The following is a 12,891-nucleotide window of genomic DNA, read 5'->3' as shown; positions in this document are numbered from 1 at the left end:
TATATAAATCAAGTGAGAGAATGTTATATTATTTTATTAAAGTTTATAAAATAATTTAATTGTGGTCAACACATTTTATTAAGATAAATGTGTGAGACGTCTCATATTTTAAAATAATAATAAATCAAGAATATTATCTAGATTAAGATGATAAATATTTTAAGATTCGATTTGTCATATCCAGATAGATACCATTAAAGTAAGTCACAATCAATTCAAACTTACTCGATGATGGTACGCGTAGTCCATAAATAGTGGCATCTGGGGCCCCTAAGCACATATATCTAAAAGTCGTACAACATCATCTATAGTGAGGTTTGAATTTTGAAGTACTTATAAGACTCTCAAATAATTAGAAGATACTAAAGAGGTGTTCAAGGCGTTTTCAAAATCAATGGTTGGAAGTAACATTCGATCATCTTCCATATTCAGTTTATTAATTTGTGTATATGGTTATAAATTCTTACATCTGATTACCCAAACTGGATGAAATCTAATCAAACATTGTATAAATTGTATTAGATAAATTAGAGAGATGATAAAAGATCTGTATATATCAGATTGAGCGACATCTAATCTCATGTCAATATTCATCTGAAATTCTCGTGTTTTCTTTGCATCATTTACACCAAGACAATCATTTCATTTGTTCTAAAAATGACCAAACTATACACCTTCAATTCTAAAACTTGCCATTTTTTAAAAAACTAATTAATCGATTATACCAATTTTTTTATATATATTAATGATGCTTAACACGAGATACACGTACATATTAATTTATTTTTGGAGTTAAATAACTTATGTCAAAAATTTTGAGACCATATTAAATTAAAAATTTAAAATTTTCATTTCATAATAAATTTTTATATTACGAATAATATTATTTAAAAATTCAAAATGAAATAAAAATAAAATTATATTTAATTAAGATATATAGTTACAAATGAGATACAAATTTATTACAATAAGATTTTTTAAAATAAAAATAAAGTTATTTTATAATTTGAAAATGAGAATATTTTTCATTTATCAAAAAACTCGTCGTCACGCCAAAATTAGTTATTCTAAGCCTCTCAACTTTAATAATAACCATTTTTTCCCCAAAACTATATCAATGAACTTCGATAAGTCTCCATCTCACATCGACTACGAGGAAAAAATACGAGGAGTTAGAGCATCACCAACCCATACTCTATTTTGGAGATTTATTTTGGAGAAAATCTCCAAAATAGAGTATGGGTTGGTGCTCCAACTCAACTCCAAATGGAATCTCCATTTTGGAGATTGCAATTATTTGAAGATCAATACGGAGATTTCACCAAATTACTGAAATATCATCATAACAATTGCAAAATAATCTTTTTGTATTTTTATATATATTTTTTTTGCTTCATTTTATATTATTATATTTCAAATTATTTAATTAATTAATTTTAATGTTAAATAATTTTTATACTTAGTTAATTTATTTAATTGTTTTATTATTTTCATGAATTAATTATAAGTCTATTGTTTATAATAATCATGAAATGAAAATAATAAACAAGATAATGAATGTTTATATTATAAATGTTGTATCTTATCGTTTATGTTTGTCGTGTTAAAAAAATGTATTATTTTAAATAAATTGAGTTTAATACAAGTTTTATTGTATTATGTTTACCGAATTAATTAAGTTCGGTTATATAATACATTATGTAATTATATAATTATGTGTGTGTTTTTGAAAATGAAAAAAAAAATAGAGTATTTTGTAATATTTTTAGAGGATATGGGTTGGAGAAAGGTTTTAAAAAATAGAGATCTTATTTTGGAAGATAGAAGATGAAAACTAGAGGATATGGGTTGGAGATGACCTAAGTTTGGTTAAGGAATCAAGTTATTTGATTTTGAACGATTACTGATGGAATATATGCAACCTAAAAAAAAGTGATTATAAATTTTTTAAAAGTCGCAAACACTATATAGTTGAATTTTAGCTCTCGATCTCCGAAGCATGATATTGACAAGCACGTTGAGCTTGGATACACCGAGGGCACATCTATGTTACGTTGCACATCCGGGATGCGTTCCTTTGCGCATGTGAATGATACTTGGCCGTGCACAAGCAGCTGCTTACCCGAAATAAAGTTCTTCCGATTTCATACGTAAATTTTCTCTATGCATGAGTTTTATCCCTCCAATATACAGAATCAGACCAATCAAAATTCTTGGATCCGCACGTCGTTTCGACTTTCGAAGATACTCGTGGCTCTTCCTCGTGTTTTTCCAATTATGGCAGGTGCTGTTTCTTGGCACGCCGGTACAGTTCCTTTGAATGCATCAGTATCACCTTCAATGACATGCAAAGAATCAGAAAATTGTGTTTGCCAAAGACTTGTTTCATCGACCATCATCTCTGCATATCCGACTCCCTCTCTCTGCGATAAGAATATAAAAAATCATATAAGACCCTCCCAACCCGTCGGTTTCTTCGAGTCCTCTTACTTCTCCCCACCTTCTTATACGTTTCAGGAATATTTCGCGACACGGGAACATATTCAATCCAACGTAGGGGCAGTAAAGCAAGAAAAAACTGTACAACAATTCCTAAAGGCAGGAGAGTGTAATCCCCAGACGATATTCCAAGAAAACTAGCCAATCCAACCCCCAAGAATCCACTAGCGGTGGACGAAAGGCACAAGGAAGATGCTAAAAAGGACATTAAAGATCCTTCACAACCCGGTGGAGCCAAACTAGCAATGAGCACATAGAATGGCAAGAGCTTAAACTGTGCGACAGTTTCTGCCAACCCCGAAAAACAAAGAGCAAACACCTCATTTGGGATGCCGATTTGAAGATTTATCTGCTTCACCAGTATAAGATCAAGGAGAAGGGTGGAAGCGTACAAAACTTGCACGATACCAGCAACCTTTCTAAGAGAAATATTCTTACCAAACCGGTCATATAGCAATGTTAAAGAAAGAAGTATCAACTGGCCGGTTACTTTTGACATTCCGATGATGGAAGGGTCAAGATTCAGACAGTGTGTTTGGTAGCAAAATAATGAGCCTGAAAGAATCGGTACCAGCAGAATAGATGATACGACCCAAAACAGAGGTCGGAAGATGCTCTCTTCTTTAATAGCCACCATAAGATCAGAATATTGTTTCTTGATGCTCTGTCGTATTGATTTTTTCACAAGATCATTATTTGACATATGGGGTAAATTAAGGGATTCCTCGCTCGTTTTTAGAGATAATGTCAATTGAAATGCGAGTAAGGCGGCAAATGCTAGGAACATTGACTTCGTTTGCTGTGTTTTTAGCAAGAAAAATCCACCAAAAAGGTTCCCTAAAATCCCACCAATGGACGAGGCCATGACGGCGTAAGATTGGAGGCCAGGCATTTTGTTTGCATGACCATATTCAGCAACAAGGGCATCTTTCGCAACTTCCGAAATGGATGCTCCAAGATTGCTTAATAGAACAAACGCTAGTAAAGCTGGACAAGCTACACTAGCTATTGGGATTAATGCCAGCGATCCCCAGGATAAAGCCTGCAAAAGAACTGAATAGTCGCAATATATTATGGCTCGTCACCAGTATTTGGATTGATATAAAAAACACGAAAGAACACTTGATAAACTGTTGATTCTATGGATAGATAAAATATCTTAGTCTTTGCTAAACTCGATGGTGATAACATCACAAATCCAATCACAAAACAGAAGTTAATTTGTTATAACTACAATGGAAGGGTGCACATAAAGAAAAATGATGCATTATAGATATAACATTGAATTGTGCCTCTCGCGCACTTTTAGAACTACCAACAGAATAAAAATGGAACAAAGCATCAATCAATTTCTTCAAATGCAAAAGTTATGATTGCAGAAGACAGCAATCGAAACATGCGTTATAATCTATAGTTTCTTAGCTAACTTGCAGAAAATAACAACAAAAAACAAAACAGATTTTCAGAACTTACCAACAAAGTAATATATCAACAAGAATTCCAATAATAAATACCATCAAAAGCCACGAAATTCAAGATTAAAGCCCGTAGCCAAAAGAAAACCATCCAACCAAATAAAGAATAAGAGCTAAATCCAAATAACATGGCATAACAAAAAACTCAATCACAAAACTCAGTGTGCAAAACAGAAGAAACTGTGGATTTTACCTCCAATGGAAACATAAGGAATCCTACGAGCACCGCCAATATAAAGAGCATCAGACAAGATCCCATACAAAGGCTTAGCCACCATAGGCAAATTACCACAATTCTGCACAATCTGCAACACAGCTGGATCCATGTTCAGATTGTATGCCATATGAAAATTAAGTGCCAACCAAGGAAATCCCCTGAAACCATTCATATAGTAACCAAATCCACATAAAACCAGCATTTCTTGACTGCCCTTCTCAAAAAATCCACTCTTTTTCCTAAACACTTGATCCTTCGCCGGTTTGATACTGATTTGGGGTAATTGTTCATCTGGGGTTATGATACATGGATTCACCACATGGGCTTTGCTCCTTTTGTACCAACTCAAGCACTTCTTGGGATTCTTCTGGTGGGAGGAACAATTAATCTTGGATTTTAATGGAAACAAAATAGGAAGTTTCAAATGGCTTTGGGTACATGAATTGATGGGAAAAAATTGGTCGGCGCTCAAAACCAACGCAGGAGCCATCAATAATTCCCCACTCAAGAATTAAGGAAAAAAAAATATGTCAGTGTAAAGAATTCAAGAAAACAAGATAACCCACTTCGAAATACCACCGGATAACTGATTCAAGAAACAAACACGTTTAGGTGCAAACGGGAGGTACATGGAGGAATCTGGAAGAGTACACGGAGAGTTATCACTCATCCAATTTTAATAAAAATAATGTTTCGTTTGATTTGTACTTTTGTTGTGTGTGTGGAAAAACTACCCTCTCTTAGGTATTGAAGGGAACGTACTCCAGCCGACGACGATGTTTTCGTTTGGAGATTTTCGTCGGAAGATTTTGGGGGACCAAAAGGACAAAGACAACTGTCTATAATTTAGCGGCAGCCATATTTATATATTTAGAAGTTTTTTTTTTAAGGAATGAAATTTGTTTTTCTAAATCAAATTCAATTTCAAATCGAAAAATATAAGAAAATACAAGTTGTTTTACAAGAAAATGTAATATAAAATTGGTATGTGTTATAATTATCTCGAAGGGTACGATTTAAAAAATTTGAATCACCAGTTATACATTTTAATAAAGTGACAAACACTTGGAACAATCGAATGGTAGTGTTTAAGCGGGTGTACGATATAAAATATTTGAGTTAAATCGTTACCGTCAATTATAATTATTGATAAAATAGCAAGCGTTTGATCATATAAAAATCATTAAGTTATTTGTTTTTCTTTTTTCTCTAAGACAAGTATGGTACCCTTTCTTTTTCAAGAGAAATGTGATATTTGTGAGATCACCTATTAACATCTTTGACGACGAGAAGTGTTATTATTTGGGAAATATTGATAAAAAAAAAATATAGTTTGTTCATCATATTATATTTATATTTGAACTTTAAAACTATGTGAATAACAGAATTGTGTGTATCTTTAATCATTTATGATAATTTAATTTTTGATCTTTTACAATCAACCGATGTTTAATATTATATTAATATTTGTGTATAAATATGATGGTGATGTATTAATAATCGATTTAGATATTATTTCTGAAAATTTGTAATTGTGTAAGTATTTTATTTCCAAAATAACATCTAGCTTCTATTTTTTTTTTAAAAAAATATGTCTTATATTATTTCTGAAAATTTGTAATTGTGTGAATATTTTATTTCCAAAATAACATCTAGCTTCTTTTTTTTTTAATAAAAAAAATAGAAGTAAAAACTTTGGGCAAAAACTTGTGTGAGACATTTTTACGGGTCGTATTTTGTGAGACGTGTATCTTATTTAGGGTCATTCATGAAAAAGTATTACTTTTTATGCTAAGAGTATTAATTTTTATTGTGAATATCGATAGGATTGACATGTTTCACAGATAAAGATTCATGAGACCGTCTCACAAGAGACCTACTCAAGATATATATATATATATATATATATATAATTTTTCTCAAATATTCTGTTAAAATATTTCTCCAAAACACTTCATTCATAACTTTGGAAATTAAAAAAAAACATGAATATGTCTTTTATGAGATAGTTTTAGAAATCTTTATTCGTGAGACGGGTCAGTCATAGTCATATTTATAATAAAAGTAATATTTTTAACATAAAAAGTAATATTTTTTATAGATGACCAAAATAAAATATTTGTCTCACAAAATTGACATGTGAAACCGTCTCACGTAATTTTTTGTGAATATAAAATCTATTTAAATTTCAAAATAAAACTAAGCATCACTTGTCTTGTTGATAATAGATTAGTTTAAAATACTAGTAAGTGTCCAATAAAACGTAGAAGATCGAAGCCATAAAGGGTATTAAACAATGGCTTTGCATTAAATGCAAATTTGCTATTGATTAATTCCAATTTATTGTTTTTTTATATAATATTAATGCATGCAAGCCACCAAATATTGCAAAAAAGTTAATAAATCCGGCGAACGAATTCGATTGGAGGAACAAGAACAAACATATATTTTAAAGCCGTACTCGTATTTGATGGGGTCTGAAGTAAAAGGTAAAAAAAAAAAAGCCCTTTTATTGTGAAAAATAATTGTAAAAGTGCGAAAATAAAAATATAATGAAAAATACATCATATGACCAGAAACAACATATTATATTAATAATATGTTAATAAATATTTGAAATAATTACATAAATAATAATCTTCTAATTGTTTTAAACATGAAAATATTTATAAAATGATATAGTCCAGTTGTCAGATCATTTCTTTGTCATTCTAATAATACTACTAGCTCATTTAGTCTGTCAATTTCAATAAATATTTTTTTGATTAACTTCAATTTCAATAAGCTTATCTTCTACTGATGAGTTGTGAGTAGGTATGAGTAACAAAATCTTACGGACGCCATAATTATTTGAGAATAAATCATTCAATGTCATCAAACAACATAAGTATTTGAGAATAAATAATACAGTGTCGTCAAACACCATAGAATATCAATTGGTTTTATTAATTTGTTGAATAACATCTTATGAATATCAACTTTGATCACAACTCACCTGTAGTTAATATATAAATGCTCATTGTGACTCAAGATTATCGAAGCTCCATATAATACTTCATTAAACTAGTTAAATGCTCATTCTTAATTTTTTTCAAATTCAACAAAACCCAAAACTTTATTGATGTTCTTTAAATTGTTCAAACCAAAGTTGAGAAAAAATCGATCTTAATCAATTATTAACAAAAATATTCAGATTGGTTTTTTTATTTAATATTTAGTTAGATTTTTTTTTTACTGTGATATCAATTTAACATATAATTATAATAATAAAATAATTATAATAATAATTTTGGATTTCCTCAAGGGCGGGACCCAAGGCGGTGGTCTCTTTGGCCTTACATAAGTTACGGCTCTGGTCTCACGCGTCAAATTTATTATATAAATATTCTATTCAACCAAATACATGAAATTAATATTGTTTTATGTCAAAAATATTAATTTTCATTCCAAATATAGACTGAATCGACTCGTTTCTCTGATATAAATCTGTGAGACTGTATCACACGAGATATGCTCATATTTTAAATTACAAATAAATTAAAAATGATAATAATCTATACATCTCATTGTTTCAAATTACAATAGTCAAAATTTCAAATTCTTTTTCCATACGTTAGCAATTCAAGTTGGAAACTAAAATACAAAAAAAAAAAAAAAAAAGAAGAAGAGGTTACAAAAGTCAAAATTATTAACATTTTCTGCCCAAATATTAGGCAATGGGAAGTGAATCACGTGTGGAGTGTGGCCTACGCGTTGATTTAAACAATATAGTAACCAAATTTTTTAATATATTAATAATAAAATCATGAAAAATATATATCCACAAAAATTGTCGACGGGGATATATAGTTTGCTAGTAACCATGAAATATCACTGAGTGGCGACTATGTTACACGTGTACGGACAAATTTTTTACGTAAATATATCGACAACATTAATTTGTCGCCAACTACGTAAATTTAAAAAAAAATCCCAAATTTTGTTTTCTAGAGATTTTTTTTTAAAAAAAATAAAACAAAATAATTTTATGTAACCTAGATATTCAGTCACGGGCCCCCAAAAAAGAAGGAAATTACATGAATAAAGAGGGGATTGGATCCCGTGATATGTGACACGTATTACGGCGGATATGAGTCTTATGTATTAAGATCATGTGCTCTTTTTTTTCAGTCCACTAAGTCAACCAGATCATACAATAATATTATGATTTTGACACACAAGAGCTTCTATGGAGCTCACTGATCTCAGTACTTGATACCCAGGGATGAACCCATCAAGATCCGGCCCAAATTCCCGGCCCATCATTAAGGCCCACAGGTGAATGACCCATGACAAGCTCAGGTATTCTCCTATAAATACCAGGTTGGAGCGTATGATTATTGGATTCAATATATTGTTTTCAGCAGCACCCTTAGCTGCTCCCCCCATATATCCTCAGTCACTGACTTGAGCGTCGGAAGGGCTACGCCAGGACACCCTCCTGGACCCCTCCTAACGATCTTATTTGTGATTTCAGGCTCAGTGTAATTTCAGAACCTGCGTCATGGACTAGTGACACTTGTCGGAATCGGACCCTAAATTTCCCGTGAGTATCAGTACTATCATTCGTTAATGATTAATTAACACAACAATAAATGAGAAAGAAATATAATATTTTTTTTAATCTAATTCAATCTTTTAATTGGAGAACCAAAAATAAATGTTATGCAAAAATAAATATGTATTATTTTTAATTAATATGCAATTCTTTCGTCCAAAAGTAGCAATTATTCAATAATTATATTATTATTATTTTAATTAATTATTATGGCTATTCATCATCGTTATTTGATTAATATTACTACTAGTCTACTACTAATTATATTAATTAAGGATAATTTTGTCGAAAAGTTTATGAAATGGGGTTAACAAAATTATGGAAGCGAAAAATTGTAAGGTATCATCCCACATCCGATTATGAGGAGAATTTGACTAATTAGTAAATAAAGAGTTATATTATGCTTCTGTCACAACTTGTGTTAATCATTTTTATCAAATGACGATAAATATAAAGTAGTTTACACAAAAATCTACTATGCAGTCGTGCTTGTGTGCTACCTATTTCGAGTGCGTGACAAGAATATATAGTTTTATGTCTAACTCTGTGATACCCTGAATTTTCAAGTACACATATATCCATAATAAAATTTAGGAGAAACTATAGTTCTACCAGACATAACAATGTAAGACGCATGCTCGCACACACACATATACATGTATATCAGAAATAAAATCAATTAGGTCATCTCCAACCCAAAACTCTATTTTAAAATAGTGCAGTTTCTGCATCAAATACAATATACATCTTCAACCCGTCTATTTCAAATCTACCTCAAAAAAGAATATTCTCGGAATATTTTTTTTATTTGATTTATTTAAATTTTTTCTTATTACTTATTAAATATGTATTTATAATTCTATTTTATATTTGATATAATTAATATTATATTATTAATAATTGTGATAATATTATTAAAATGATTCATTGGTTAATTATTAAAATAATATAATAAATATTATATAAGTATTTAAATATATCTAATTATTAAATTAATATAATAATATCATATTATTATATAAATAATATTATAATTTTTAATATAATATTTGTAATTAAAAAAATTAAAAAAATAGCTTCCACTGCGCCAAATTGGCGTAGGGGTTCCCTCTGCGCGAAATTTGGCGCAGAAGGAAATGGAGCTGCATTCTTTGGTTGGAGAAGACCCTTGCGCCGCAGGAGTTGAAGATGCCCTTAGAATAATACTAATAAACATAATAAATAAATCAATATGTAAATCATTAATAATTAAATATATATATATATATATATACACACACACACACACACATATTATATAAATCATTAATTAATTAATTAATTAATATATATAGATATACACATATTCTTGATATGCTAGTAATAAACAACCAATTAAAAACAAGATAAATACATGCATAATTTACTAAATATAAAAAGCAATTATGTGTCAAAACCTAGCACAACATTTTTCCAGAATTGGTATACTTTTCTCATGCATTTCAGAATATAAAAACATCTCAAACTCATCAGTATAGGCTGCAAATTTTGAGCCAAAAATTCTCAACCCTCTTCAACTATCCATACATCCTTAAGAACATGAGGTGTTGAAACCTCAAAAGTCAAATTCTCAAAAATTTGAAACCAAGTCGGCCGATTGACCAATGCATCATCGGTAGTAGCCGTTTCCAGCGACTAAAAACCTTAAAAAACTATTTCGAAAATATACATTCTGGGTAAGATCGGCTGGGATTTTCGAGAAAAGTCCCACACAAAAGTTGTAGAGAACTCATCGAGGCACACTACCTATTGTAAAATTCTGCGCGGCCGGATCTCGGTCATGCGCTGACAAGCCGGCATGTGTGTTCAAATCAGGAAATTCAGGTGGCCGAATGTTTCTGGGGTGATTCCTGACTTGTTATATAAATCTGAGAATTTTTTAAAGACTGTTGAATTCCTATGAATTTTAATGTTAAACCAAAAGCTTATACACATTTGGAAAGCTTAGTTTCTCAGTATTGCACATTGTTTTTGGACTTTAGTATATAACAAAAGTTGTTCACCATGTTGTCTAATATTCATAAATGCCGGATAAGATCCAAAAATACACCAACATTAATATTTTTTGGCGATCATAAACCCTTGAAAATCATTTCAAAAATATAAAATCTGGGCATATTCGGTTGGGATTTTGGAAAAACATTCTATGCAAAAGTTGTCGAACTCCAAGAGATACATCCACTGTAACATTTACGGCAGCTCTGGACCACGAGCGACAAAGCAGCCCGTGAACTGCGCGCGTCTCTCGAAACGGAAAACGTCCGACGACGGAATGTTTCTGGGATGGATACTGACTTATCTTTCAAATTCCCAGATTTGTTTTTGAAAAGGTTGTGAATTCTTATGAATATTTTTAATTAAATCAAGGTTTAACCTGACTTTATTTTGTGGAAAATGAACTAAAAATAATTAAATATTCATATACTGCTCTAACACATGAAATATCATTAAAATTATAATCACAGAAATTTTTCAAGACATTTGGAGCACTAAAGAAAGCCAAAAAATAAGTAAAAATGGTGAGGTTTGCTATCGATTTTTTTTGAATTATAGCCTTTTGCCTTTTGGCTTTTTTCAAAAAATAATACAAAATTTTTACAAGACTGATGCACTACAGGAGACTTTACAAAAATAGTGCAATTCAAGAAAGCCTGCTACTGCTCTTCGTTTTTTTCCAATCTATTTTAAATTTGAAAGCTCTTGTTATTTTATTTTTGAAAAGAATTCGTACATTGTATTTTATTGTCTGTCAATTTCACATATAGGTAAAATTATTATAATAAACATATTTTTTTTCAAATTAATTATTTTTTATTTTATAATTGTATTTTGTAATCATATTTTTTCATTTTTTCACGTTAGCATCCAACTCGTTGAATTTATCTTCAACATCGTACATACTCTATTCAGGCTAGTACTCGATTTGTTTTGTTTATCTCCAAGTCCATTCAAACGGATGAAAATAATTATCGTAATTATTCTGTTATAAATTATATTTTTTGTTGACTAAAATAAGATTAAAAAAATGAAAATTTATTGAAATAACAAAGTTTTTAGTATTTATTTTGCGCAGTAAGATATTCATAAATTTAATATAATTATTTGAGAGATTAATGTTATTATTATAGGAATTAGGCAATTAAATAATTTATTGATTTACTACTATGATGGAACAAATATGTGGTCGGAGTTTTGGATAATGGTCAATGTTCGTCCTCCAATCGAGGTTACTCCACTTCATTGCGTTGGAGCGCACGCCTTACATGAATACTGGGAGCATAAACCACCTCGAGAGTTTAATCAAGGATTTTTACCAGGAGCCCTCACCTCCTTCGTTTAGGTATCGAGGATTCTACCCACACGGCTCGATCTAGACCATGGCTCTGATACCACTTGTTAGGACCAATGGAATCCGGATATCTCAACACTGGTATGATATTGTCCATTTTGAGTTTTTAACCCTCATGATTTTGCTTTTGGAACCACCCAAAAGGCCTTATACCAATGGAGATATCATTTCATCTTTATTAACCCATGATCTTTCTCTAGATCTTCCAATATGGGACTTTGGTTGCATCCCAACAATTCCAAATACATAGTTCATCTGAACAACGTAACTTTGGGTCGAAATGTGAGCTCACGGTGACTTGTAAATGATCGATTGTGCAAAATTCTCTTCACGTACGTGAGCATTTTTAGCCAAAAGAGCAACTAAAATACGAGGAATAAAAAAGTATTCTTCTCATTTATAGCATTTAAATCTCTAATACTTTATTAAAAATAGCAATATATGACAAAAACTCATGGCGAGCGATCTCGAATGAGCTTCTTACCGAGACGAGCTCCGAGTAATTCGCAAGAGAAACAATTATGGTACCAACATTATTAAAAAAAAGCACATTGTCTATGAGGTGGTGGCGGGATCGTAAAGGTAAAATATTGACTTCTGGCAGTAGTAGAAAAATCGGATTTTACTTCGGCAGGGCTTTACTTCGGCAATAATAAATTACGAAGTAATACATTACAAATAACGTCAGTAATAACACAAGCGAAGTAAAATAATA

At 30.7% G+C, this 12,891-nt stretch overlaps 1 protein-coding gene across 1 annotated transcript; it reads right to left on the bottom strand.

Moving 5' to 3' along the window:
- Positions 1-2,164: 2,164 nt before the first annotated feature.
- Positions 2,165-5,010, bottom strand: LOC142547660 (putative folate-biopterin transporter 9, chloroplastic). The gene is made up of 2 exons (XM_075656044.1): positions 4,168-5,010; positions 2,165-3,552 (listed from the first exon to the last, which is right to left on the bottom strand). The coding sequence occupies exons 1-2, from the start codon at positions 4,679-4,681 to the stop codon at positions 2,396-2,398; spliced, it is 1,671 nt and encodes a 556-aa protein (XP_075512159.1). The 5' UTR covers positions 4,682-5,010; the 3' UTR covers positions 2,165-2,395.
- Positions 5,011-12,891: the final 7,881 nt, after the last annotated feature.

Source organism: Primulina tabacum, chromosome 5, assembly GCF_025594145.1.
Source record: "Primulina tabacum isolate GXHZ01 chromosome 5, ASM2559414v2, whole genome shotgun sequence".
Classification (NCBI taxonomy): Eukaryota; Viridiplantae; Streptophyta; class Magnoliopsida; order Lamiales; family Gesneriaceae; genus Primulina; species Primulina tabacum.
This window is presented reverse-complemented; position numbering and strand designations above follow the sequence as displayed.

Excerpts from the sequence above, each read along its gene's own strand:
- LOC142547660 (XM_075656044.1), bottom strand. The coding sequence starts at position 4,681 with ATGGCTCCTGCGTTGGTTTTGAGCGCCGACCAATTTTTTCCCATCAAT. Across the intron at positions 3,553-4,167 it reads TCCTTATGTTTCCATTGGAG|TTCTTTTGCAGGCTTTATCC; the intron begins GTAAAATCCACA and ends GCGACTATTCAG.